At 66.7% G+C, this 27,910-nt stretch overlaps 1 protein-coding gene across 3 annotated transcripts; it reads left to right on the top strand.

Moving 5' to 3' along the window:
• The first annotated feature begins 4,517 nt into the window (after positions 1-4,517).
• ADGRB2 (adhesion G protein-coupled receptor B2) lies at positions 4,518-26,661 on the top strand. 3 transcript variants are annotated; one of them, XM_088531074.1, is made up of 31 exons: positions 4,518-4,585; positions 8,815-9,583; positions 13,826-13,909; positions 14,333-14,497; positions 16,166-16,330; positions 17,302-17,466; positions 17,543-17,644; positions 17,741-17,847; positions 18,048-18,242; positions 18,330-18,386; positions 18,493-18,601; positions 18,670-18,816; positions 19,550-19,625; positions 19,705-19,807; positions 19,889-19,932; positions 20,869-20,995; positions 21,402-21,505; positions 21,700-21,802; positions 22,311-22,461; positions 22,546-22,615; positions 22,697-22,763; positions 22,836-22,921; positions 23,330-23,428; positions 24,047-24,218; positions 24,298-24,393; positions 24,517-24,556; positions 24,633-25,285; positions 25,927-25,962; positions 26,157-26,261; positions 26,352-26,405; positions 26,484-26,661. In XM_088531074.1, exons 2-31 carry the CDS (start codon positions 8,830-8,832, stop codon positions 26,649-26,651), a joined length of 4,404 nt encoding a protein of 1,467 aa, XP_088387200.1. In that variant the 5' UTR covers positions 4,518-4,585; positions 8,815-8,829; the 3' UTR covers positions 26,652-26,661. The 3 variants fall into 3 exon arrangements, with proteins under 3 accessions (XP_088387200.1, XP_088387199.1, XP_088387201.1); XM_088531073.1 differs by having other exon boundaries at positions 18,318-18,386; XM_088531075.1 differs by lacking the exon at positions 23,330-23,428 and having other exon boundaries at positions 18,318-18,386.
• The last annotated feature ends 1,249 nt before the right edge of the window (positions 26,662-27,910 follow it).

The raw sequence follows: 27,910 nt of genomic DNA, 5'->3' as shown, positions 1-27,910 counted from the left end.
ACACAGATGTGCATGTCCCTGTCCATGCACAGGCGAGCATGTCCCCATGCATGCACGCACAGATGTGCATGTCCCTGTCCATGCACAGATGTGCACGTGCCCATGCATGCACAGCATGCACGTCCCCATGCATGCACACACAGGCAAGCATGTCCCCATGCATGCACAGGCGAGCATGTCCCCATGCATGCACAGCATGCACGTCCCCATACATGCACAGGCGAGCATGTCCCCATGCATGCACACCTTGTCCCTATGCACACCTTGTCCCCCTGCGCATCCTGTCCCCATGCATCCCCCATCCTCATGCACACCCCATCCGCAGGCAGACACCATCCCAGCACACACCTCATTCCCGTTCACGCCACATTCCCATTCACACCCCCATTTCCATGCACGCCCCCGTCCCTCGCACACCCCCGCGCGCGGAGGCTCAGCACGAGCTGCAGCCTCGTTTCCCTAGGAAACGAGCGGAGGCCAAATTAGCGCTGGTGGGTGTTGGAGGGGGGCTGGCGGCGCCGTCCGAACCGCTCCATTCCCGGGAAGCTCCGCTGCATCCCGTGGCCGGGGCCGCCACATCCACATGGCTTGAGCGGGCTGGGGAATCGCAGGGCTGCTTGGAGCTCATCCGGAGCAACCTGCCTTGGCCAAGGAGGGATTGGGCTCGGGGTGGAACTCGCAGGGCTTTCCAAGGTTCTGGAAGGCCACATTTCCTGGGAAGAGCCAGGGTGAGGTGGGAAGCAGCAGGTGCCGGTTTAGGGGGGTCAACCCGGGCTGTTGCTCCCGGCTCCCTGTGGAAATTCCTGCTGCCCTGGACCGTGCGAGATGTGGGAGGGAAGCAGCTTCCCATGGCCTTGCCAGCGTTCACACCTTCGCCCCGCTGCCCACCCTCCTCCTCCTCCTCTTCTTCCGTGGGCCTTTTGCAGGCTGCCAGGAGAAGATGCATTTGCCGCGCTGCGAAAGTTGATAATTCCCCTCCAGGCAATTAAGAGGAAGCCATTTCTCCTCAATCAGCCGTATTTGAATATGGAAATGATTTTTAATTACTCAGAGTCAATATCATTTTATCACCGAAATGTGTTTGAACGAGGTTTGCCGTATTTGCAGGGAGCCTAATAAGCTGCATGCAAATCCGCTCCTGCTAAGCACGGCCGCTCCGACGAGGCCTTGGATGGGATGGAGCCCACGAAATGCAACCCATGGTGGGGGCTTTCCCATGGCGGGCACGAGTGGAAAAGCAGGGGGAAGAAGAGGAGGGAGCCCCTCTCACTGGCCCAGCGTTTCCCGGCATCCAATCTTTGGGTTTTCCTGCTGCGGAGACCCACAGGACCGTGCACGGAGCGCCACGCTCCAGCAGCAAAGCGGCATTGGAAGCATCCGCACTGGAGACTTTCTGCAGCCCTCATGGATATTAATGGCCATGAATATTCATGCAAAGTTGCCCGTGCCCCCGGCTGCAGGCGCGCGGCTCCTGGTGCTGGATGCTCCAGGTTAAATCCCAGCCCCTCTGCCGGGTGTAAACTCGCCTGCTCTCCATACTGCCTGGCCCCGCACGCTCGCTGCGCAATTCCCTGTCTTTCCGGAAAGCTACTGCTTCTCTCCCAGCTCATGGGAGAGAGCCCTGTGGAGCCGGGCCTGGATCCGGTCCCTTTGCTGCATCCTTGTGCCCAGGAGCTGCCCCGTGGGACTCCTGTTTTCCATGCTCAGCAGAGGGGAAAGAAGAGGTGAAAACGCACCCTGGCACCAAGGCTGGAGACTCCGGGTGATGGGGAGGGCTCTGTCATCGCGCCCCATTCCCGACCCCTTGGATCTGCATCCTTTTGCTTCTGGCACGAGGTTGGGGACCCCGGGGGGCTCTTTCCCAGTTCCCTGGAGCCGGAGGGGACCAAGCGGATGCCCTGCAGCAGCTCCAAAGCTGGGAAAATGCTCCGCATCCGCTCCCTGTTGCCGGGAAAGGCTCGTGCCGGGTCCGCCGGGCATCTCCTCGCCCTGGGCAGGTTTGCAGGATACAGCGGCAAGCGGCAGCCTCCGGGAAAGCACCCAGTTGTCCTGGTAACGGCGGATGCCTCCTGCTCCCGGAGCTCGGCCCTTGGCGGCTCGCGGGGAGGGGACGCGGCCACCGGCACCTCCCCGGCTCCTCGCTCGGGGCTCGCAGGGCGCAGGGCTGCAGCGAGGCCGGGCACCGGGTCCCCCGGGCATCCCTGCGTGCCCGGGTGGGATGCGGATCCGGCACGGCCTGGGGCGCTGCGGGCTGGTGACACCGGCACGCTGTGAAATCCGGATGTTTGCCGAGTGTGCAGGGTTTGCCGCGGCGCGGATTCCCCACGGGAAGCAGGGGGTGAGACTTAGTGATCTGTGGGTTTTGGTGTCACCCTGGGGTTAAAAGCAGCCACCGCAGCCGTGTGTGTTTACAGAGGCTGTGAGGGAGCAGCCCGAAGTCGCGCTGGAGCTGGCACTGCTCTTCTCATGGGATAGAGCCTGGGAAGCTGCTTCCCCTTGAGCTCTGCCCCATGGGATGAGGGGCTGCACGGACACCGGGGGGTCGCGGCAGAGCCAGGAGAGGGGATGCAGGCAGGGAGCGAGCGGAGCCGCAGGCAGCTCTCCTGCGGATCATCCGTGCGCTGCCAGCGTGCGCGGTGCCAGCCTGGGCCGGGGCCAGCGCCGAGTGAGAGCCCGAGGGTGCTGAGCAGCGTCGCAGCTTGCAGCCAGGCTGCAGCACGAGGCCCTGCTGCGCGGCCGGCTCGGCACTGCACGGGCTGCACCATGTGTGCGTGCACAGGGCCACGCAGGCTCCAGTCGTGTCGTGCTTGTGCAAACACGGCGTGTGCCGCTCGTGTGTGTGTCACCCTGGGCTTGTGCCGAAGCTCTGCGTCTACCCTACATGTTCCTGCACCCCCCTCATCCCCTCTGCTGCCACTCCAGAGCCTGCACACGCGTGGCACAGCGGTGATCCATGCACATGTGTGCATGTGCAAAGACAACCTTGTGCTTGCATAGACCACCCACGTGTGTACACAAACACGCCACCCGCACACACGCGTGCAGCCCTGCATGTGCCTGCACGCACATCCCGTCTGTGTGCATTCCTCCAGGTGCCTGTGTGCATATACACGTGTGCACACACACAGTTCATGCATGTGCATCCCCGTGTGCTCCCCTCAGTGTGCACACATGCGTACCACATCCACGTGCCCCCGTATGCACGCACACACACAGAGCTCATCCATGTGCACACACGGAGCACATCCATGTGCCTCCCATGTGCATCCACACAGAGCTCATCCATGTGCACACATGAAGCACATCCATGTGCGCTCCCATGTGCATGCACACACACACAGAGCTCATCCATGTGCACACACGGAGCACATCCATGTGCCCACTCCATGTGCATCCACACAGAGCTCATCCGTGTGCACACACGGAGCACATCCATGTGCACACACGCACATCCATGTGCTCCCCATGTGCATCCACACACACAGAGCTCATCCATGTGCACATACGGAGCACATCCATGTGCTCCCCATGTGCATCCAGACACACACAGAGCTCATCCATGTGCACACACGGAGCACATCCATGTGCCCCCGCTGTGTGCATGCACACAGAGCTCATCCATGTGCACACATGAAGCACATCCATGTGCGCTCCCATGTGCATGCACACACACACAAAGCTCATCCATGTGCACACACGGAGCACATCCATGTGCGCTCCCATGTGCATGCACACACAGACAGAGCTCATCCATGTGCACACACGGAGCACATCCATGTGCTCCCCGTGTGCATCCACACACACACAAAGCTCATCCATGTGCACGTACGGAGCACATCCATGTGCCCACTCCATGTGCATCCACACAGAGCTCATCCGTGTGCACAGAGCACATCCATGTGCTCCCATGTGCATGCACACACACACAGACCTCATCCATGTACACACACGGAGCACATCCATGTGCACACATGCACATCCATGTGCGCTCCCATGTGCATGCACACACACACAGAGCTCATCCGTGTGCACACACGGAGCACATCCATGTGCACACACGCACATCCATGTGCGCTCCCATGTGCATGCACACACACACGGAGCTCATCCGTGTGCACACACGGAGCACATCCATGTGCTCCCCTCCGTGCCCGCACAAACCCAGCGCTGCAGCACGGGGCACCCCCCCCGCCGCGGCTGCAGCATCCCGGGGGTCACCTTCCCCCCCCCCCGCCTTGCTCGGGCCCCGGCGCAGCGGCAGCAGCGGCTGTTGGGGGTGGGATGAAGAGGAAGAGGAAGGCGCTGGCGGCGGGGGGGGGGGAGGCCGCGCCGCCCCCCCGCGCCCCCGCGGCCTCCCGAAGGCGGCCCCGGCGCCGCGCACGCTCCCCGCCATGCCCGGCGCTGTCACGGCGCGCCGCGCATGCAGCGAGTGCCCGCGCCGCCCCCCGCCGCCGCCGCCGCGCCCCCCCCGCCGCCGCCGCCGCCACCGGGGCCCGGCCGCCGGCTGCCGCCCGCCGCCGCCCGGGCATGGCCAGCGCGCTGCCCGCCGCGCCGCGCCGCCGCTCGAGCCGCTAGCGGAGCGCAGGTAAGGGCGGCGGCGACACCGGGTGGGTGACGGGGAGCGGAGGGGGGGGGGGGAACCGGGCTGCCCCCCCCTCCCCCGCCACCCCGCTCCGTTGCACCGGGAGTCCCCCCGCTCCGCTGCACCGAGCTCCGCCGCGCTCCCCCCCGCGCCGCTCCCGCTGCGCCGCGCGCCGGGATGCGGCAGAGCCCCCCGGCCCCCCCGGCCTCGGCGGGACCGGACCCCCTCTCCCCTCTCCGTCCTCCCCCCCGCTGCCCGGTTGCCGGTGCGGAGCGGCCCCGGCCCTGCCGGGAAGTTGCGCGGGGCTGCGGCGGCGGCGGGGAGCGCTGCGGAGCGGGGGGAGCCGGTCCCGCCGCCCCCGGTGGGGAGGGCCGGTCCCGCCGCCCCAGGAGGGTTCGGTCCTTCTGCCCCCGCGCCACCCCCCTGCGGTCCTGCGGGAGCCCCCACGGGGGTGCCCCACGCGGGGAGGGGGGGCCGTGGCACGCGCGGGGGCAGCGGCGATGATGCCCACGCGGCGGGCAAGGCCACGGGTGCTGGCGCAAGCCCTGCAACATGTGCATGCGTGTGCATGCGTGTGCGGGCACTCATGTGTGGCATTGCTGCCCCTGGGGCATGCCGGGTGCTGAGCCGATCAGGCACCATGACCCCTCATGATCAGGATCGGTCCTGATGGGGGGCCGGTGCTGCCACGCGCGCCGGCACCGGGGAAGCGGAGGGGAACGCGCTCGCAGGGCCGCGCTCCCGCCGGAGCTCGCGCTGTGGCTGCAGCTCGCCCCTGTTGCAGCCTGCTCCGTGCAACCATGCAGCGCTGCAGGGAGCACCGTGGCAGGGCCCGGCCAGCCCATGGCAAGGGGCACCGGGGCTTGGTGGCCGCGTGGGCACGTGCAGCACGCAGGTGGCATCCGGCTCCCGCGGGAACAGGGAGCCGCAGGGAGCGGGTCCCCCTGCGGAGCCCCGCGCTGCTGGAGAGAAGCAGCCGTCGGGAGCGATGCCGTGCGTGCAAGTCCACGCGTGTGCACACGCGCGCGTGCAGGTGGCACGTGCGGCCGCGCAGGTAACTTGTTGGTGCCGTTGCCGGAGCCCCGCGCCGGCACCACGGGCCTGGCGCGGGGGCCGCCGCCGCGCGCAGCCCGCTGCATTTCTAGGTCATGTCGCGGCGGCCGCAGCCGGCGGGACGTGGGCGGCGCTGGCGGGGGCTGCGGGGGCTCGGGGACGCCCCTCGCCCGGGAGGCAGGGCCTGCCGGAGGACGGGCCGGTGCCGACGGCTCCCCGGGCGCTGTGAGGGCCGGAGCCGCCGCTGGGAAACTTTCCGGCACGCGGGCGGTTGGGGGCCGGCTGCGAATGCTCCTTGGCCGCTTGCTCGCTTGAGGGCTCCGCGGTGCCCCCCGGTTTCCCCCCGGCTGCGCAGCCGGTTGCTCCCAGAGGTCCCGAAGCTGCTCCAGAGGCCTCGGCTCTGCCAGCCCAGCCGTTTCCCAGAGCCCGGATCGGACGACGTTGCGCTGTGCTCCGTGGCCGGCCCCTTCCCGGCCCCTTCTCCATCACGGAAGCATCGGGAATCGGTGGTTTTCCTTCGCCATCGGACTCCATCGTGCCGCTCTCCAGCTTTCCAGCCGCGCGGCGGGGATGCGCTGCCGGCTCCCGGTGGATGTGCTCGGCTCCGGCAGCGGTGCCCTCGGCTCCGGATTGCTTGTCGCGCTCGCCTGGCCATCCCCAGAGCACAGACCTCCCCAGGGAGTTTGGACCGAGACCCTGCAAACTCATTTCGTACCATGGCACCGTCCTGCAGCGGGGCTGGCTCTGCGCCTCCTGCCTCGGCTGTCAAACGTCACCTGCTCCGATGTCCTTGGTAGCGCCGGGACTCCCGCGTCCCCCTGCTCCTGTCCCCACCGCGCGGTCCTGACGCCTCCTGCGAGGCGCCTGGCGCCGAGGCTGCTCTTCCTTTGCCGGAGCAGCGCTGCGGAGGCTCCTGCCGGATCCGCATCCGGCCGAGATGGTGGGTGTCAGGAATGCCGCCACGTGCGGGCTGGCGCACGGAACCCCGTTGCCGGCCCGGCTTGGCCCCCGGATCCGCGCTCCAAATCCCACCTCCGCTGGGAAAGCTCCCAACTATCCGGGGAGCGGCACGGAAAGTGGGAACGTGCTTGGAAGAGGCCCCTGGGAGCACATGGTGCCCTGTTCCCGTCCCCATCCCCGGTGTGGTGGGCACCCTTCCCAACAGCGCGCGGTGCCCTGTCCCGGAGGAGCTCGTGCTGTGCTGTCTCCTGGCCTTGCATTTGCAGTGGAGTTTTCCCAACAGCAGTTAAGTAAAATAAATAAAAAGGCCGGTGGCTGCCAGTGAGAGCAAGCCCGAGCCGCGGATTGGCAAAGCGGCACCATTAATTACAGCTCCGCTTTGCTGCCAGCCCGCGATCTTCAGGAAAGGCAGTGGCAGCGTGCCGGGAGAGGGGGAACGAGAGGGGAAAGGGAAGGAGCCGGCGTGCGTGGGGGGAGAGCACGAGCGCTGCGGCGCCTGCTGCAAGCTGCGCAGCAAAGCGCCCTTCCTGCTGCGCGCTCGAGTGTGCACCCGCGTGCATGCTCTCCCGTGCATCTGCATGCAAGCGTGCATGCTCTCTGCTGCACCTGTGTGCACGCGCGCGTGCCTGTGCATGCGTGTGCAAGCGTGTGTGCTCTCCGGTGCACGTGCATGCATGCTCACCAGCGTGTTGCATGCAAGCTCACCAGGGACTGCGTGTGCAACGGTGCATGCCGGCAAGCGTGCGGAAAACTGCGCTTGGGATCAGACTGGCGGCGCCAGACGGGATTTCGGTGCCCCCAGCCCTTTCGGTGCCGCTGGGTCCCCGCTGGGAGCCCTCGCGGACAGGCTGTTTTGTACAGCCCATTGCAGGAACACTGGCAGGTTAAAAACCGTGTCTCTTAAACCCCAAATCTCCTTTACTTTGTTATTAATCGTTTCTCGGATTACTGGTGCCGGAGTCCTCTAATGCCACCCGTTTATCACTTTCCTGGCTCGTGCCTGGTCTCCGGCTCTGCCTGGCGGGAGAGGGGGCCGCTCCGGGCCGGAGCCGCCTCCGGCACCGCTGTCACCGGCAGCTCAGCGCCGGTCCCCATGACACCATGTTGCAGCAGGGCCCGCGGCGCAACGGCGGCGGCTGCTGCTCCTCCCTCCGGCTGCCGCCGCAGCTCGGGATGTCATTCCCACCCAAGCGCTTCCCCGGCTCCGGAATGGCTCTTTAAATGCTTTAATTACAAACCCAGCACCCCCTGCCTGTGCTGGGGCTGCCGGCAAAGGGGAATCGCCTCCTGCAGGGACTCGGCACATCCTGCTCCGTGGATGCTCCGCTTGTTTCCCTCACCGGGAGCTCAGCCGGGTGCTGGAGCGCACCGGGATCCCCAGCGCGTGTGATGGGCAGGATGTGGCCCGTTCCCTGGTGGTGGCTTTGCCGGCAGGTCCGTGGGCTCTGCCGGCGATGCCGGGTGGTTTCTTCCCTAAACCTCCTCCCAAGGCTCCTCTTGCAGCTCGGTGAAATATCCTCCCTGCAGCGGGAGCAGCGAAGGCTGCGGGCCGGCGCCGAGCGCGCTGCCGCGCAGCCCGTCTGCTCCTTGGGAGCCCGGGGCGCAGCGCATGGAGCGGCGCCGCGTCCCCACCGCGCTGCGTGTCCCCGGTTGTCCCCCGCATCCCGGGCCTGCTGCCGCCTCTGCGCAGCGGCCGGGACACCGGTGCTCCGGCGGGCCCAGGGCTCCGGGAGAAACTGGGTCCTGCTGCATCCCGGCTTGCGTCAGGGCTGGCAGCATGGGTGATGTCAGACAGTCCGGGAATGCCGTGCCGGCACGTTGGATGCTGCAGGGGACGAGGTGGCCTTGTCCCCCCAGCTGCTACCTGGACCCTCTGCTCCCTGGCTTGGAGATGCTCCCTGCCCCAGAGGGGGCTGCAAATTGCCCCTTGGGGCCGCTCTGTCCCCTCCGGCTCCTGGGGTGGCCGCGGGCACAGGGCTCGGCCGTGCCAGCATGTGCTCTGCCACCTCGGCCTCCACGGGGCCGAGCTCTGGCCCCACTTAATAAGGTCACTGCATGCATTATTTTATTAATGAGTTATTAAAAAGCCATCTGAGGCGATGCCGGCGCGCTTCCCAGGAAATATGTGCTTGAGCAATTGCTCTCCCTGCACCTGGCTGGGGTTGCATGGGCTGCAGCCGCTAAGCGCCTGCCTGTCCGTGTGTCTGTCTCTCCGGCAGGGCAAATGCCATAGGATGACCGCTGCTGGTCCCCTCTTACTGGCTGTGATTTGGTCCCTCCTGCGGCTCGCGCGGGCCTTCGACCCGGCTCCCAGCGCCTGCTCGGCCCTGGCCTCCGGCGTGCTCTACGGCTCCTTCTCGCTCAAGGACCTCTTCCCCACCATCGCCTCGGGCTGCTCGTGGACGCTGGAGAACCCCGACCCCACCAAGTACTCGCTGTACCTGCGCTTCAACCGCGAGGAGCAGGTCTGCACCCACTTCTCGCCCATGGTGCTGCCGCTCGACCACTACCTGGCCAACTACAGCTGCGAGCCCCGCGGCGAGGCGGGCAGCCCGGCGCCGCGCCACGAGGAGGAGGAGGACGAGGAGGAAGGCGAGCTGGAGCTGTGCGAGGCCGCGGGGCCCTTCACCTTCCTGCACTTCGACAAGAACTTCGTGCAGCTGTGCCTGGCGGCCGAGCCCGCGGCCGCCCCGCGCCTGCTGGCCCCGCAGGCGCTGGAGTTCCGCTTCGTGGAGGTGCTGCTCATCAACAACAACAACTCGAGCCAGTTCACGTGCAGCGTGCTGTGCCGCTGGCTCGAGGAGTGCCTGCAGGCGCCCGGCGCCCGCCGCTGCGCCCTGGCGCACGGCGGCTGCAGCTGCCAGGCGCCCCGGCGCAACGGCACGCGCGGCGTCCCCACGGCCGGCCCCGCCGCCGGGCCCCCCTGCTGCGTCCCCGAGCCGCGCTCGGCGGGCGCCGACGAGCTCTACGCGCCCCACGGCGAGCGCGGTGAGTGCGGCGGGGATGCGGATCGCTGGGGTGTTCGCGAGAGAAGCGTGCAGAGATGGAGGGGTGCAAGGGGTGCGCACGGGCGAGCGGTGCTTCACGTGGAGCGAGCAGCACCGGGTGGAGGGATGTGGATAAATGTGCATGGAGCGAGCAGCACCAGGTGGAAGGATGTGGATAAATGTGCATGGAGTGGGTAGCGCTCGGTGGAGGGGTAAGGATAAATGTGCACGGAGCAAGCAGCACTGGGTGGAGGGATGTGGATAAATGTGCATGGAGCAAGCAGCACCGGGTGGAGGGATGTGGAAAACGTTCATGGAGTGGGTAGCACTCAGTAGAGGGTATGGATAGATGTGCATGGAGCAAGCAGCACTGGGTGGAGGGATGTGGAAAACATACATGGAGCGAGCAGCACTGGGTGGAGGGGCACGGATAAATGTGCATGGAGCGAGCAGCACCAGGTGGAAGGATGTGGAAAACATGCATGGTGTTGGTAGCACTTGGTGGAGGTGTATGGATAAATGTGCATGGAGCGAGCAGCACCGGGTGGAGGGATGTGGATAAATGTGCATGGAGTGGGTAGCACTCGGTGGAGGGGTAAGGATAAATGTGCACGGAGCAAGCAGCACTGGGTGGAGGGATGTGGAAAACGTTCATGGAGTGGGTAGCACTCAGTAGAGGGGTATGGATAAATGTGCATGGAGCAAGCAGCACCAGGTGGAGGGATGTGGAAAACGTGCATGGAGCGAGCAGCACTTGGTGGAGGAGTATGGATAAATGTGCACGGAGCAAGCAGCACTGGGTGGAGGGATGTGGAAAACGTGAATGGAGTGGGTAGCACTGGGTGGAAGGGTGCAGATAAGTGTTCATGGAGCAAGCAGCACTGGGTGGAAGGATGTGGATAAATGTGCATGGAGCGAGCAGCACCAGGTGGAGGGATGTGGAAAACGTGCATGGAGTGAGCAGCACTAGGTGGAAGGATGTGGAAAACGTGCATGGAGCGAGCAGCACCAGGTGGAGGGATGTGGATAAATGTGCATGGAGCGAGCAGCACCAGGTGGAGGGATGTGGAAAACGTGCATGGAGCGAGCAGCACTTGGTGGAGGAGTATGGATAAATGTGCATGGAGCAAGCAGCACTGGGTGGAAGGATGTGGAAAACGTGCATGGAGTGAGCAGTTCCAGGTGCAGAGGTGTAAACAGGCATGCAAGAAGCTTGCAGCAGCTGCAGAGAGCAGCAGGTCCAGAGAGGTGTGCGCGGAGCTTGCAGGAGGTGCAAGTGTGCCCACAGGTGTGCATGCAGCGAGCAGCGCCGGGCAGAGCAGTGCAATGAGCGTGCACGGAGCGAGCAGCACCGGGCAGCCGTGCCATAGGTGTGCGCGGCGGGTGCGCAGGGCAACGCGGCTCGCTGCCTTTCTTCCTTTCTTCCTTTCTTCCTTCCTTCCTTCCCTCCTTCCTTCCTTCCTTCCTTCCTTCCTTCCTTCCTTCCTTCCTTCCTTCCTTCCTTCCTTCCTTCCTTCCTTCCTTCCTTCCTTCCTTCCTTCCTTCCTTCCTTCCTTCCTTCCTTCCTTCCTTCCTTCCTTCCTTCCTTCCTTCCTTCCTTCCTTCCTTCCTTCCTTCCTTCCTTCCTTCCTTCCTTCCCTCCTTCCTTCCCTCCTTCCTTCCCTCCTTCCTTCCTTCCTTCCTTCCTTCCTTCCTTCCTTCCTTCCTTCCTTCCTTCCTTCCTTCCTTCCTTCCTTCCTTCCTTCCTTCCTTCCTTCCTTCCTTCCTTCCCTCCTTCCTTCCCTCCTTCCTTCCCTCCTTCCTTCCCTCCTTCCTTCCCTCCTTCCTTCCCTCCTTCCTTCCCTCCTTCCTTCCCTCCTTCCTTCCTTCCTTCCTTCCTTCCTTCCTTCCTTCCTTCCTTCCTTCCTTCCTTCCTTCCTTCCTTCCTTCCTTCCTTCCTTCCTTCCTTCCTTCCTTCCTTCCTTCCTTCCTTCCTTCCCTCCTTCCTTCCCTCCTTCCTTCCTTCCTTCCTTCCTTCCTTCCTTCCTTCCTTCCTTCCTTCCTTCCTTCCTTCCTTCCTTCCTTCCTTCCTTCCTTCCCGCACGGCCGCACTCCGGCAGCGCCTCCTCCCGCCGCGCCGGCCCCGCTCTCGGCCCCGGCTCTTTGGCGCTGCCAACCCGCAGCCCTGTCGCTCTGCGCCGGGGCAGCCACGCAAAGCGATTTGCAGGTAAAATGACCCTTTCCCGTGGCAAATTACCCTTGACTGCTGCAGCCCGGGCGCTTGTCATTCCAGGCAGGATGTCGCGGCACAGCGGCACGGCGTGGCCGGGCTGTTAACTAGCCGGAATGAGGCCGCTTGCTCTTTACAAAGCTGCAAGGACCTCGAGTGAAAATAACGCCGTTGTGCCCGCTGCAGGGCCACAGCTGGCCAGAGGTTGCCCTCGGCCGGCAACTTGCTGCTTTTATCCAGGCCTCAGCCGATTAGGCAGTGCTCATGGGCTCTGTGCGTATAGATATATGATTTTATTGGGCTTTAGCATTTATATCAGGAGCTAACTGTCATTATGGGCAGATCCTCCTGGCTAAATCCCCGGTGCGCTTCAGCTGCGCGCTTGCAAATCGCCTCATCCCGAGCGGAGCAGCTCCGTGGGATTCTTTTTTTTCCCTTTAAAGGCAGCTCTTTGCAGAGGATTAAGAGCTCAGTGCCCGGGTCGGGCTCTGCTGCGGGTGCCTGCCCGGAGCCCGATGGAGCGGGCCGGGAAGGGGCCGCTGGTGCCTGGAGCCCTGGCACGGCGCTCCTGGCTGCAAGGGCAAGCGCCGGCGCTCTGGCTCCTTCCTCAAATTACGTTTGACATTCCATTAAAACCCGGAGGCGCCCGGAGGTAGAATGTTATTGCAGAGAGGGAGCGAGCGGCTGCCTTGGCACCCACGCTGGCACCCGGCGCCTTGCGGCACCGGCGTCGCCGGCCGCCCCTCCTGCAGCCGGAGCGCGCGGTGGCCTTGGGGACATTCACCCGCCGCGGGGCCCGAGCACAGAGCACCCTTGATGGCTCCGGGGGGACCCTGCACCCAGCTGGCACCCCCCCAGCGCCCCGGCGCCACAAGAATGGGCTCCTTTGAGGGCGCCCGGCGGGTGAATGCGGGGCCTGTGATCGCAGCCTTGGCGGGCGCCCAGCGCTGATCTCACCGGGGCCGCGAGCTGCAGGGAGGCCCCGCTCACGTTGTGCCATGCGCTCGGTCCTGCATCCCCCTGCGCCCGAGCCGAGCGCCCGGATTGCTCCCGCGCTCGCCGGGAAGCCGCTCGGGCAGCACCCGGCGCGGGCAGCGCCGACGGCCGCGATTTAGCGCTCTCCAAAGGGAATCGAATCCGGTGTCTGCAGAGCGCGGCCGGGCAGGGCACCCTCGTATATCCTCGTGGTGGATGGTTCCCGGCCGGCTCTGCCGCGGGAGCGCGCGGCGGCCGTGTCGGAGCGCGCTCCCGGCGAGCCCTCCGCGTGCCAGTTAATTTCACGGCGAGCGCTCGTGATGGATCTCTTGTTATTTTTGGTGAGCCGAGCCATCAATTTGTGCCAGCTCGCTGCAGCACGCTGCCAAGTGGGGAAGGGAGAGCCCCTCCGCGAGGCTGGGGATGTGGGTGCAGCAGGGATGCGGCGCCCTGGGGTGCAGCAGGGATGCAGGTACCCTCAGATGCAGCGCCCTGGCGTGCTACAGGGCTGCAGGTACCCTCGGGTGCAGTGGGGATGAAGCAGCCTGGGATGCAGCGTGGATTCAGGCACCCGTGGGTGCAGCATGGATGCAGCACCCCGGGGTGCAGCAGGGATGCAGGTACCCTCGGATGCAGCGCCCCGGCGTGCTACAGGGATGCAGGTAACCTCGGATGCAGTGGGGATGAAGCACCCCGGGATGCAGCGTGGATTCAGGCACCCATGGGTGCAGCAGGGATGCAGCACCCTGGGGTGCAGCATGGATTCACGCACCCTTGGGTGCAGCAGTGATGCTTGTACCTCTGGATGCAGCAGGGATGCAGGAACTCTAGATGCAGTGGGAATGCGGGCACTTTGGGATAAGGAAAAGGGGCTTTTCTTGCCCCTTGCTCCGTCTCCTGCTTCAGCAGGGAGCACTGGTACAAATCGAGCTGTGATGCTCTTAGCAGGGCACGAGGGTGTCCCATGGTGCTGCCGGGGCTGCTCAGCCCATGCTAGACACCAGAGAAGCCACCACTTGGGCCCTTGCAGCCCCTCACCGCAGCCTCCTGTCCTTGCAGGCGATGGGGCCGAGGAAAACCAGGTGGTGAAAACCCAGTGGCCCCGCTCGGCAGACGAGCCCGGCGTCTACATGGCCCAGACAGGTACGGGGGAGGCTCCGCGATTCCAGGCGGGAAGCTGGGGGCGGCGGGAGCCGGGAGGCAGCGCCGGAGCCGGAGCGGCTCCCTCCGCCTGCTGCCCGTGCGCTGACTTAATTTGCTCCGCTTATTTATTTTCCTTCGCACCTTCCTCCGAGGCTTGTAAAGCAAGAGGGAAAAAAAAAAGGGAAAACAACCGAATCCATTAATTGTTTCACTCAAATGTATTTATTTGGCAAATTCATCTGGGTAATTTGTGCATGCAGCCCCCCCGCCGCCGCCCGCGCGGCACCTCCTGATTTATGGTGCGAGGGCTGCAAGCGAGCGGGAGGGATGCTCGGATGCGCGGGAGCGGCGCTGGCTGCGGATGCGGCGGCTCCGCGGGATGCTCTGCGCGCCGTCCCCGGCTGTCACGCGTCTCTCGCGCAGGGGACCCGGCGGCCGAGGAGTGGTCGCAGTGGAGCGTGTGCTCGCTGACGTGCGGGCAGGGCTCGCAGGTGCGCACGCGCTCCTGCGTCTCCTCGCCCTACGGGACGCTGTGCAGCGGGCTGCTGCGGGAGACGCGCGCCTGCAACAACACGGCCACCTGCCCAGGTACCGGCGGCGGGGACGGCACGGGGACACGCGGTGTTGGCGCGCGGAGGGTCCCGCTGTGTTGGAGCAAGGGCGATGCCGGAGGGGTTGCGGGAAGCAGGCGCTTCCCAGATGTTGCATCCGGGTGTGTGCAGGATCCCGCCTTTCCCACACTCTGTGGGGTGGCATCGGGTCGGGGCAGCCCCCGTCCTGGGAATGAGGGCTCCCACTGGATGCCAGAGCTGTCCCGGGACACGACACTTCCAAGGCCGGGGCTCCGGAGGAGGCTGGTGCCTGCGCCGGGGTGAGTGGATGGGTCATGCGGAGATGCCGGAGCTGCCTGTGTACCCACACTGGGGTCCGTGCGTCCTCATGGGGCTGGACAGACCGAGGGGTTCGGCAGGGCCCTGGGGACCCTGTGTCCTGGGAAGTGCTGGGAAGCACCACTGGAGTTGGCTGAGGTTGCTTAGTTTGGAGAGCATCTGTGGGGATGCTCAGGAATGCTGTGGGTGCCACTGGCTGCACAGGAGCGCTGCGTGGCGGGGACATCAGCGCTGAGCCCGGCCGGCGTGTGGAGCAGGGGACGTGCGGGGACGTCTCAGTGGGGCAGAAGGCGGCAGCTGCATGAGGCCCTTGAGGACCGAACTGGGCTGTGATGCTGGGGAAGGGACAGCGGGAGCCACTGCAGGATGGAGGCACCGGGCCCGGCTCCCAGGGTGCCGGGGCTCTCCGGTGCCGAGCCTGGTTCTTTGCTGGGTGGCCAAGGGAGCAAGAGGAGGAGGAGAAGGAGGAGGAGGAGGAGCAGGAGGAGTGTTGCAGTTCCCGGCATGTGACAGGAGTGGTTTCCGTGGAGCCCATGCAGGCCCGCAGCGGTGCGCGATGCTCGCAGCGGTGCAGGGAGCAGTGCTGGTGACTTGCAGCAGCGCAGGGAGCAATGCCAGGAGCTCACGGTGTTGCACGGAGAAATGCCAGGCACTGGTGCCATAACAGGGCAGCGCTGGGGGTGTGCAGTGTTGCAGGAAGCAGTGCCAGGGGCTTGCATTGCACGGGGAGCAATGCCAGGGATGCGCTGTGGGCCGTGCCGGTGAGGAGCACGTGCCCCACGCGGAGCCGGCAGCGCCAGCACGATGGGCCCCACAGGACAAGAGGGATGTGGAGCTGCTGGAGAGAGTCCAGCGCAGGGCTACGAGGATGATCAGGGGCTGGAACATCTGCCCTATGAGGAGAGGCTGAGGGAGCTGGGCCTGTTCAGCTGGAGAAGAGAAGGCTGAGAGGGGACCTGAGCAGTGTCTAGAAGTACCTCAAGGGAGGCAGTGAGGAGGATGGTGCTGGCCTCTTTTCACTGACACAACTAGAGGTAATGGCCACAAACTGAAGCACCAAAAGTTCCACAGGAACTTAAGGAAAAATCTCCTACCAGTGAGGGTGCCAGAGCACTGGAACAGGCTGCCCAGAGAGGTTGTGGAGTCTCCTTCTCTGGAGATCTTCAAACCCGCTTGGACGCAGCCCTGTGCCACGTGCTCTAGGTGACCCTGCGTGTGCAGGGGGTTGGACTAGGTGATCTCTAGAGGTCCCTTCCAACCTTTAGCATTCTATGATTCTATGATTCTGTGGAGCGGGCAAAGGGCCGCGGGCCGGGCCGGGGCGCACGGCGGCGGGGCCTGACGCGCTCTCCTCTGTTCCCCGCAGTGGAGGGGCAGTGGCTGGAGTGGGGCGCGTGGAGCCGCTGCTCCGTGAGCTGCTCCAACGGCACGCAGCAGCGCACGCGCAAGTGCAGCGTCGCGGCCCACGGCTGGGCCGAGTGCCGCGGGGCGCACGCCGACGCCAGGGAGTGCTCCAACCCCGCGTGTCCCGGTAAGGCCCCGCGCGCGCTGGGAGGGGACGTGGGGGGACAGTGTGGAGCATGCACCTTGCTGGTGCATTGCTCACCAGCGTGCAATATGCTGGTGCATGGCACGGCGGCGTGCGGCACGCTGGTGCATTGCATGCGTGCAACACGCTGGTGCATGGCGCAACAGCATGCAGCGTGCCGGTGCATTGCTTGTCGGCGTGCAACACGGCGGTGCGTTGCTCGCCAGCATGCAATGCACCAGTGCATGGCGCAGCGGCGCGTGGCCGAACCGTGCATCACCCCCAAGGCTCCTGTCTTGCCATCAGCACTGGCGCCGGAGCCCTGTGCCCCTTCCGTGCCGGATGCACAGAGAGCAGGAATGTGGGGGCGATGCTGCCGATTTGCAGCCGTCTCCCACGTGCTGCTTCCTCCTCCCTGGGCACTTCCCAGACAGAATTAGTGGGGGATTCGTGCCGTGTCCTCAGCCCCCCTTCTGGCACTCGCCCACCCTGTGTCTCGGCTGACTCAGCCCACACTGAGCATGGACCCCGGCGTGGTGACGCATCCGCTGCCACCTACATCCCGTCACCGACGTGGCCTCGTGAGGGGGCTGTAGCCCTGCAGGGTCCTGCCACTCGCAGCACCCGTCTGGGTGCATTTTGGGTGCATGGAAGCTCACGAGCACATGGAGGTGACGGCAGGAGTGTCACACGCTTGGTGACTGCTACGTGCCACAGGGCTGCTGCAAGCTGTCTGGAAACACCCGGCCCAGGTCCCGCACAGGGCTCCAGCCGGACGCCTGGGCTCCATCGGCCCACGGGTCCCCACACATCCCTCCTGTGTGGCTCTGCGAGGGGACCCTGCCCTGGGGGACACCAGCACAGACCCCACGCTCCCCCTCTGCCCCTGGATGCCCCTGGATGCCCCCATGGTGGTGGCGGGAGATGGGGCCGGAGCCCCGTGCCGGGCGCTCACGGCGGTGCCGTCCCCGCAGCCGACAGCAAGTGGGGCCCCTGGAACCACTGGAGCCTCTGCTCCAAGACGTGCGACACGGGCTGGCAGCGGCGCTTCCGCATGTGCCAGGGCACCGGCGTGCGGGGCTACCCCTGCGAGGGCACCGGCGAGGAGGTGAAGACCTGCAACAAGAAGAAGTGCCCAGGTAGCCCCGGCATGGCCCCGGGACGGCCCCCGGCCCCGCGGCGCCGCTCACGTCCCGCCGTGTGCCCCGCTTGCAGCCTACCACGAGATGTGCAAGGACGAGTACGGGATGCTGATGACGTGGAAGAAAACGGCCGCCGGGGACGTCATCTACAACAAGTGTCCCCCCAACGCCACCGGTGAGGGGCGGCTCTGGGGGGACGGGGGGTCCTGCCGGCCTCCCCCGCTGCAGGGGGGCCGGTGCCGACCCCGGTTGCTCTGTTTTTGCGGCGCAGGGTCCGCGAGCCGCCGGTGCCTGCTGAGCGCGCAGGGGGTGGCGTATTGGGGGCTGCCCAGCTTCGCCCGCTGCGTCTCCCACGAGTACCGATACTTGCATCTCTCAGTAGGTGCCCGCCGGGACAAGGCCCCCCGCTCCGCAAAGCGCCGGGACCTCTAAACCACACGGGGTGCATGGGGACACCGAGGTGGCGGGGACCCCCGCGCCGCGTCCCCGGGGCACCTCTGTCCCCACCGCGGCTCCTCCCGGGTGCACGGCGGGTCCCCGGGGCGGGCGGCGGGTGACACCTCTGTCCCCGCCACCAGCTGCGGGAGCACCTGGCCAAGGGGCAGCGGGTGCTGGCGGGCGAGGGCATGTCCCAGGTGGTGCGCAGCCTGCTCGAGCTGGTGGCCCGCAGGACCTACTACAGCGGGGACCTGCTCTTCTCCGTGGAGATCCTGCGCAACGTCACTGACACCTTCAAGAGGGCCACCTACATCCCCTCCGCCGAGGATGTGCAGGTAGCGGCATTGGGTGCTCGCACTGCTGCAATCCCCATATGTGTCCCCGGTCCTGCTGACCCCCCGGCTCTGCAGCGCTTCTTCCAGGTGGTGAGCTACATGGTGGATGCGGAGAACCGGGACAAGTGGGAGGATGCTCAGCAGGTGAGCCGGGAACGGGGACAGCACCCGCATCCCCCTGTGGGGACCCGGATCCGGGCATGGACCTTCCCGGCCACTGCCGGAGCTGGGCCCCGTCCCGCGCCCGCAGGTCTCGCCCGGCTCCGTGCACCTCATGAAGGTGGTGGAGGACTTCATCCACCTGGTGGGCGACGCGCTCAAGGCTTTCCAGAGCTCCCTCATCGTCACCGACAACCTGGGTGAGCGCGGGGCCACGCGCGAGCCGGAGCGCGCCCGCCGGCCCCGCTGATGCCCGCTCTGCCCGCAGTGATCAGCATCCAGAGGGAGCCCGTGTCCGCCGTCTCCAGCGACATCAACTTCCCCATGAAGGGGCGGCGGGGCATGAAGGACTGGGCGCGCAACTCTGAGGACAAGCTCTTCATCCCCAAGGAGGTGCTGAGCCTCTCCTCGGCTGGTAAGGGAGCACTGGGGGCCATGCGAGCCTGCACACGTGTGTGCAAACATGCACGGGGAGTGGGGCTTGCACGTGTGGGCATGCACAAGGGTGAGCATGTGTGTGTGAGCATGCACGTGTGTGAGCTTGCACGTATGAGCATGCACAGGGGTGAGCTTGTATGTGTGAGCATGCATGTGTGTGAGCTTGCACGTGTGAGCATGCACGAGGGTGAGCATGTGTGTATGAGCATGCCTGAGCATGCACAAGGGTGGGCATGTACATGTGTGAGCTTGCACATGTGAACGTGCACAAGGGTGAGCATGCGTGTGTGAGCATGCACATGTGTGAGCTTGCATGTGTGAGCATGCATGTATGAGCATGCACATGTGTGAGCTTGCACCTATGAGCATGCACAAGGGTGAACATGCATGTATGAGCATGCACGCGTGTATGAGCATGCACGTGTGAATGAGCTTGCACATGTGAGCATGCACAAGGGTGAACATACGTGTGTGAGCATGCACAGGGGCAAGCACGCACATGGCTGAGCTTGCACGTGTGAGCATACCCGTGCCTGTGTGCTCCTGTCAGAGCGTGCACGAGCACACATGCGTGCACACGCGAGCGTGCACCGAGCCTCCCGCAAACCCGGGCGCTGCTGGGTCTCCGTGCACGTTGGTCCCGGTGCCGGGGAGCTCCCGTGGGAACCCTCGAGCTCACGGCGCCGCTCGCTTCGCTTCCCACCCCGCAGAGATGGACGAGTCGTCCCACTTTGTCATCGGGGCCGTGCTGTACCGCACGCTGGGGCTCATCCTTCCGCCGCCCAGGTGAGCGCGGAGCGACGGGGCCAGCGGGGCCGAGCCGGGCCCGGCGCTGCCCGCTCACCGCCGGCGCCTCGTGCCACAGGACGCCCCTGGCCGTCACCTCCAAGGTGCTCATGGTGACGGTGCGGCCGCCGACCAAGCCCGCGGCGCCCCTCGTCCTGGTGGAGCTGTCCCACATCGTCAACGTGAGTGTCCCCTGCTCGCCTCGCTGTCCCCAAGGCCCCAGGGGGTGCCACACGCTGAGCCCCTCGTCCCTCTGTCCCCAGGGCACGTCCCACCCGCAGTGCGTCGCCTGGGACTACTCAAGGACGTGAGTGTGACACGGGGGGGACACCGGGGCCGGGCGGGCGATGTTGCAAAGGGAGCCCCGAGGGCTGTTTTTATTCTCCTTTTCTTTTGGTATCGATTTCGCTGTGCTTGCTGCTGGAGACGGATGCCTCCCGCCTGCCACATGCGATTTATTAGCGCGGGCGCTTCAGCACGCGAGCAGCAAAGTAGGGCACGGCGAGTTGGGCAGCTGCATCCCCCTGTCCCCCGGTGCCGTGCATGGTCCCTGCTCCGGGGTCACCAGCTCAGCGTCACCGGTCCCCTGGGGAGGCTGGTGCTGCCCTGCGGGCACGGGGAGGGTGACTGTGATGAGCGTGGCAGGTCTCAGCGCAGAGGCGGCCCCGGGGGCTGAGCCGCTGCTGTCCCACAGACCCAGTTCCCTGGTTTTGCGGCTCGCTGGGAGCCAGGGCGGCTTTGCCAGCGCCGCTCCGTGCGGCCGGCAATCCGCGGGGGGAGCCTCGAGCCTCCCCAGGGAAGTTTGCCTTGGGAACAGGGCGCCAGCTCCTGCCGGGCTGGAAAAAGCCACGGGTGGCTCTTGGAACCCCCCGGCCCTGCTCCTGCCTTCCCAGTGGGAGTCAAGCGAGCGGGAACCCTGCATCCCTGCTTCCCTGCTTCCCTGCAGCCCTGCATCCCTGTATCCCTGCACCCCTGCATCCCCTCCACTGCTCCTGGCTGCCCGGCTCCTGCACGCCTTGGAGAGGGAAGTTTCATGGAGCCTCCGCACTCTCCTGCTCCTGGCGGGATCCACATGGGTTCCCTGGGGGCGTCTTTTGCCCCGTATCCGGCTCGGGATTATCCCGTCTCCTGGCCCTGCTCCGGGCAGGTGCCAGCGAAGGGTTAAGCCGGCGAAGGCGCGAGGGGCTGTGCGCGTTTGATCATTTCCAATTGCTCTCCTGCTCGTTCCTGTTCCATTAATCAGGGATGCTGGCTTGGGAAACTGGGACACGGAGAGCTGCCAAACCCTGGAGACCCTCCCGGCACACACCAAATGCCAGTGCCGCCAGCTCTCCACCTTCGCCGTCCTCGCCCAGCTGCCCAGGGACCTGGTAGGTGCCAGGCAGGGGGTCGCGGCCACCAGTGGTTGTGTCTTGCCGGGGGTGGGTGCAATTCCCATGCCAAGGGATGGGGATTTTGCTGGGCACCGGCTGAGCGGGATGCTGCCGGGGCCATCGGATGCACAAGGGGGTCCCTTGCAGGGAGGGGAGGGACAGTGACGCGCTGGGATGGCCGGGACGGGGCGGTGCTGCCGGGGGCCCCTTCCCGCCCGCGCGGCCCCCATTGCTATTCCAGCCGCGTGCCCGTCGGCCGGGAGATGGGCAGCGGTCCCCGGGAACGCGCCGTGGCAGCGCCGCGGCCTCCCGGGCCCCCCGCGCCCATGGGGGGCAGCTCTGGGGGTGCAGGGCCCGGCGGCAGCCCCGGGGCGCTCTCAGCCTCTGCCCCCGTCCCCGCCAGGCCATGGACCCGTCGGGCGCCCCGTCGGTGCCGCTCGTGATCGGCTGCGCCGTGTCCTGCGTGGCCCTGCTGACGCTGCTGGTGATCTACGCGGCTTTCTGGAGGTGACGGCACCGCGGTGGGGACACCCCGGGGAGCGGGTGGCGAGGGGGGCACAGTGCCCTGATTAAACGCGCTGCTCCTGGGCAGAATAAGCCCCGGTGGCGCTCGGGCAGGGGGGACGCTGTGGACATGCTGTCCCCGCTGTCCCCGCTGTCCCCGCGCGGCGCCCTGGCTCCACGCCACTCCCTGCCCGCAGGTTCATCAAGTCGGAGCGCTCCATCATCCTGCTCAACTTCTGCGTCTCCATCCTGGCCTCCAACGTCCTCATCCTCGTGGGCCAGTCCCAGATGCTCAGTAAGGTGAGAGCAGCCGGGACCCTCCTTCCCTTGGGCTCCGGAACCGGGCAGGATCCATCCCGCTCCAGCAGGGACCAGGACACGGAATGTTGCTCCGTGGGGACAGGGATGCTGCGGGGACGGGCTCTGCGTTTCCCAGAGGGATGTGTGGGGCCATGGGAGCCCTGCGGGCAGCCTGGCGAGCGCGACCCAAGGGCCAGCGAGCCGGGCGCGACGCGGGCGCCGCGGCTGCTCCCATCGCGCCTTATCTTGGCGGCCGCTCGCGCCGGCGCTGCCGCCTCCCCGGAGCAGATTTCATTTGGATTAACTCAATCTTGGGATTAAATTCTTTGCGCTGGTGGCTTGGACACAAACCTGGTCCGCGTTGGAGGGGTTTAACTGCCGCGGTGCCGGGCGGGTTGTGGGGACGGTCTCCAATGGCGCTGCGTCCTGGCACGGCCTGCGAGCCGGTGTCCCCCAGGGCTTGGTGTCCCCCAGGGCTTGGTGGCCCTGACGCGCCGCGTCCCCGCAGGGCGTTTGCACCATGACGGCCGCGTTCCTGCACTTCTTCTTCCTCTCGTCCTTCTGCTGGGTGCTCACGGAGGCCTGGCAGTCCTACCTGGCCGTCATCGGGCGCATCCGGGCGCGCTTAGTCCGCAAGCGCTTCCTCTGCTTGGGCTGGGGTAAGGACAGCGAACGGGGGGACGATGCCCCCCGCGAGCGCGGGGTCCCCGCGCCGCCGCAGCTCCGTCCCCGCTCCCTTGCAGGTCTCCCGGCCCTCGTGGTCGCCGTCTCCGTGGGCTTCACGCGCACCAAAGGCTATGGCACGGCGAGCTAGTACGTGGGGACGGGGCGCGCGGCGCGAGCGGGAGGGAGCCGGGGACGTCCCCGCCGATGCTCCGCGTTGCCCCTCCGCAGCTGCTGGCTCTCGCTGGAGGGCGGTTTGCTCTACGCCTTCGTGGGACCCGCCGCCGTCATCGTCCTGGTAGGTGCCTTTCCCCCCGGGGGTGGTGGCAGCGGGGACAGGGCCCTCAGCCGGGCTCTGCTCTGCCCCCAGGTGAACATGCTCGTTGGCATCATCGTCTTCAACAAGCTCATGGCCCGGGACGGCATTTCAGATAAGTCCAAAAAGCAGCGAGCCGGGTAAGTGCCGCCCGGCGCCGCGGGGACGGCGAGGGGACGCGGCGGGCGCAGGCAGGCGGCTCCCCCGGGCGCCCGGCCCCGCAGGCTGAGGCCGGCGCAGACTTCGTGTCACTTGTGAGCGGCGGGCGCCAAGCCCGGAGGCAGCACCGGGGCCGGCAGCCGCCCCCAGCGCTTCCCAACGGGAAGGGGGAGCCGCGGAGCCCTGCGCCCCGTCCCCGCTCCGCGCTTGGCCCCACCGGCTTCATTAACCGCTGCGGCCGCCGCACTAACCCCGCGCTCTCTTTCTCTTTTCTTCCCCCATTTGCTTTCTGCCGGGCTCCATCCATCCATGCGTCCGTGTGTCCATCCATGCGCCCGCCCCGTCCCTTGCTCGCTCGCGCCGGTGCCGGGGGGGCGGCGCGGGCCCAGGCCGGAGCCCCCGCCGTGCGGCAGCCTGCTGCTGAAATGCACCAAGTGCGGCGTGGTGTCCAGCGCCGCCGGGACCGCCGCCACCGCCAGCAACGCCATGTTAGTGCCCGCGCGCCCGCCGCAGCCTTCGCCCGCGGGCACCGGGATGGGGACACCGGGACAGGATGGGATGGGATGGGAATGGGACGGCCGGTGCGGGCGCCGGCGGGGAGAAGGCTGCGCGCGGCCATCACGTCTGCATGGCTTCCCGCACGGCTTCCCGCACGTCACCTCATCACCGGGATCGGGAATGCGGGTGGCCCCGCTCCTCTCCATGCCGCAGCGCTTGCACTGCGGAGTGCGCAGCCCCGGGACGGGGCATCCCCGGGACACCCCTTCCCGGTGTGACAGCACGGGGACGTGTCCCTGGGGTGCTTGGAGCAGCTCGCAAGGCGCTGCTGAACCCCTTGCTTGTGGTTGCTGCCGATCCCGGGCTTGCTCCGCGCTTGCAGGGATGCAGGAGCGTCTTTGCTGTGCCGCGAGCACCGCACGCTCCGGGCTCAGCGGCACCTCCACGCGGCTCCGGCTCCGTGCAGCTCCGCGCAGCGCCTGCCCCATCCGCAGGCTCATCCTGGCCGAGCGCGCGGGGAGGCGGCGCGCCGCTCCGGAGCGAGCCGCGAGTCTCCGAGGCCATCCCGGCGGCGCCCGGCTCACCCGGCGCCTCTCTCCCTGCCGCAGGGCATCGCTGTGGAGCTCCTGCGTGGTCCTGCCCCTGCTGGCGCTGACCTGGATGTCGGCCGTGCTCGCCATGACCGACCGGCGCTCCATCCTCTTCCAGGTCCTCTTCGCCGTCTTCAACTCCGTCCAGGGCTTCGTCATCATCACCGTGCACGGCTTCCTGCGCCGCGAGGTGCGAGCGGGAGCGGCGAGCCCCGGAGCGCCGCCGGCGCCCGCGGGCCCCTCACCGCCCCTGTCCCCCTGCTCCCCAGGTCCAGGACGTGGTGAAGTGCCAGGTGGGGGGGTGCAGGAGCGACGAGAACGAAAACTCGCCCGACTCCTGCAAGAACGGGCAGGTGCAGATCCTGGTGAGCGCGGCCGCAGCGCCCGCGCCCCGGCCCCGCGCGGCCCCGCTGCCGCCCGGATGCATTCATGCCCCTCTCTCCCCGCTCTCTTTCCCTCCCTTTTCCTTTCCTTCTGTGTTTTTATAGACAGATTTTGAAAAGGATGTTGACCTGGCGTGCCAGACAGGTAGGGTGCTCACCGTGAGGGACTCGGCGGGCACTGCGGCCGCGTCCCCGCGGCCCTGACGCGCTCCCGCCCGCAGTGCTCTTCAAGGAGGTGAGCACCTGCAACCCCGCCACCATCACGGGCACCTTGTCCCGCATCTCCCTGGACGGCGACGAAGAGCCCAAGCTGAGCAGCAGCTCCGAGGGCGGCCTCGGCTTCTCCAGCCTTCCCGGCAACATCCCGCCGCCCTCCAGCATCCTGGTGCAGGTGCCCGCGATGACGCCCAACGTGGTGGCCGGCTTGGGCGAGCTCAGCGAGGCGCCGAAGAGCGCCCTGGAGACACAGGGCCCCGTGTACCTGTGCCCGGAGGGCACCCTGCGCCCGGCGGAGTACGGCTGGCTGCGGGCGCCGGAGCCGCCGCTCGAGAGCGACTACATGGTGCTGCCGCGGCGCTCGGGCAGCCTCAAGCCCTTCCAGCGCGACGAGAGCAAGCTGAGCGCCGGCACCGAGGACACGCCGGGCGGCACGGGGCGGCCCGGCGCCGACGGGGACGCCTACCCGGGCTTCGTGGCGGTGGAGCACGTCACCGCCAGCCTGAGCCAGCCCTACGGGACGCTCAAGCGCCCCTACGGCCTCCAGTTCAAGCAGCATCCCACCGTGCGGCAGATCCTGGCCTCGGAGCTCTCGGAGCGCAGCCGCACCATGCCCCGCACCGTGCCCGGCTCTGCCATGAAAGTGGGGTCCCTGGAGGTGAGCGCTGGCACCCGCGGAGACGCGGGAGCGTGTCCCAGGGCACGTGGGAGGGGACCCCGCGAGAGGAGGTCCGAGGGTGCAGAGAGCATGCACAAGCATGCATAAACTTGCAGGAGTGTGCACAAGTATCCACGAGCATGCACAAGCATGTATGAGCGTGCACAAATATCCATGAGCATGCACAAGCATGCACAAGCATGTATGAGTGTGCACAAACTTGCAGGAGCGTGCACAAGTATCCACGAGCGTGCACAAGCATGTATGAGCATGCACAAACTTGTAGGAGTGTGCACAAGTATCCACGAGCATGCATGAGCATGCACAAGTGTGTATGAGTGTGCACAAACTTGCAGGAGCATGCACAAGTATCCACGAGCATGCACAAGCATTTATGAGTGTGCACAAACTTGCAGGAGCGTGCACAAGTATCCACAAGCAAGTTTGCACGAGTTGTCCTATTGCTTGGGGTTGTCCCTTCTCTTGGGGCTCGCGTTGCTCCCTGGACAGAGGGACTGGCATGTCCCCCAGGCGGCTCCCGGGTCCCCCCAGTGCCCACCCGGTGTGTAAGGACCCCTCTGTTTTGTTGTCCCTCTCCTCCTCCCTCTGTCCCCTCTCCGGCCCCGCACGTGCCCCCCCAGAGGAAGCGGTTGCGATACTCCGACCTGGATTTCGAGGTGAGCCTCATGCAGGGGATCCCTGGATGCGCCACGGTGGGACCGGGACTCACCGGCTCCCCAGGAGCCTTGAGCGAGGGGGCCTCCCCGGGGATGGCATCCGGAGGCAACGAGCGAGCGGGATGGGGCCGCCGGGGCGCGGAGCGATGCCGGCGTCACCGCGTCACCGCGGCGGGTCCCCTCTCGCCCTGCAGAAGGTGATGCACACACGGAAGCGCCACTCCGAGCTCTATCACGAGCTCAACCAGAAGTTTCACACGCTCGACCGGTACCGGGCGCCGGCCACCGGCTCCTCCAAGGTGAGGGGTCCCCGCTGCGCCCCGCCTGCTCCGCGTGCCCAGGGCCGCGCCGGGGATGCTGACGTGCTGAGCGGGGCCGTGTCTCCGCAGCGGGAGAAGCGGTGGAGCGTCTCATCGGGCGGCGGCGAGAAGAGCGCGGCCGGCGTAAGTGTCACCCTGCCCAGGGCTGGGGTGCGGGCAGGGGGTCCCCGCGCGCCGCTGCATCCTCCCCGCGCCCCGCAGGACGCGGGCGGCCCCGAGGAGCCGGCGGCGCCGCCGAAGCCGTGGAGCGCGTTCAAGGCCATGACGCTGGGCGCGCTGCCGAGCGGCCCGCGCGAGCGGCTCGAGCTGCGCCGCGCCGCCTGGGACGGCGCCGACGGCCCCGACGGCGACTTCCAGACGGAGGTGTGAGCCCCCCGCGCGCGGGAAGGCCCGGGAAGGGCCCCCACGCACCCCCCACGCTGCGCTCGCGTGCACCCCCCGCGCACCGGGCAGGGCCGGGCCCGCGCATCCTCGTTGTCCTTCCCGGCGGGATGTTTCTTCACGCCGTGCACCGTGTGCACGCGCCGCGGCGGGGACGCGTCCCCACCGGCCCTCCCCACCGGCCCCGCCGCCACGGGGCAGGTGCTGTCGTTGTTGGAAATAAAAGTTCACTCTCTGTGGTGCCCCGCGTGCTGCTTCGCGTCCCCGACGGCTCCCGCTGGCCGCGCGACTTGCACGGAACCACCAATTAACTGGTGATTAATCTGTGAGTGCTGCAGCAGCTCCAGGGGCTGTGCATCCCCATGTCCCATTGCATCCCTCGATGCTGGACGCACCGGGGCTCGTGCAGCCGCAAGGCCATCCCCTGGGGACAGTGGCATCCGTCCCCTATGGTGGCTGATGGGCAGCTCCATCTCTGCAGGCTCCCGAGCTTCCGATGCCTGCAAGCGAGCAGGGAGCGCCAGCCCGTGCCCATGTCCCACCCCGTGCATGGTGGGGACAGCAGGAACCAGGGCTGCACCCTGAGGGTCACCTGGGTTGGAGCGGGGACCTCCGGGTGACAGGACAGCAGCCACCTCCCCCCCTGTGGCGGCAGTTTGTCCTTGTCATTCCACGGAGCCCGAGATGAATTCCAATGAAATCAATGAGGATAAAAGGGAGCTGGGCTGAGCAAACCCATCCTTGGGTGCAGAGGGGCTGTGGGAGCCGGATTTGCCCCCTGGGGACGGTGTCTCCCTGTCCCCTCCCCAGCCTGGCCCCAGGGCTGAAGCTGCTGCCCTCGCTGGGCTCCTGCCAGCTCCAGCTGCTTCCACTTTAGGGCTGGGAAAGGGCCTGGATTTCCACCCCATTTTGGAGCCTCCTGGACCCTCCAGACCCCACTGGGAGAGGGGGGACGCGGGAGCTGGCGGGGGGCTCTGCAGGGCGGGCGCAGGGTCCCCTCCTTCGCTTGCTCCGAGAGGCGGCCCCGGCTCTCCCGGGGCAGCTGTTGGCAATTAGCAGCGTTCGTTACTCATGGAGGCGGCGCCGGGGCTGGGGCCACCGGCAAGGGGAGACGCTGGCGGTGGGGAAGCAGCAAGGCCCGGCCCCCGTGATCCCGCCACGATCCCGCCGTGATCCCGCCACGATCCCGCCGTGATCCCGCCGCATGCTCCGAGGAGCCGGAGTGCGCCGGGGGGCTCGTGTCCACG

The sequence above is a fragment of the Tinamus guttatus genome, unplaced genomic scaffold, assembly GCF_059628265.1.
Source record: "Tinamus guttatus ecotype Peru unplaced genomic scaffold, ASM5962826v1 Tinamus_guttatus_pri_ptg000397l, whole genome shotgun sequence".
Lineage (NCBI taxonomy): Eukaryota > Metazoa > Chordata > Aves > Tinamiformes > Tinamidae > Tinamus > Tinamus guttatus.
This window is presented reverse-complemented; position numbering and strand designations above follow the sequence as displayed.

Coding starts and splice junctions, on each gene's coding strand:
- ADGRB2 (XM_088531073.1), top strand. CDS start 8,830: ATGACCGCTGCTGGTCCCCTCTTACTGGCTGTGATTTGGTCCCTCCTG. Junction 22,462..22,545: donor CTTCCTCTGCTTGGGCTGGG/GTAAGGACAGCG, acceptor GCTCCCTTGCAG/GTCTCCCGGCCCTCGTGGTC. Junction 23,429..24,046: donor GCCACCGCCAGCAACGCCAT/GTTAGTGCCCGC, acceptor TCCCTGCCGCAG/GGCATCGCTGTGGAGCTCCT.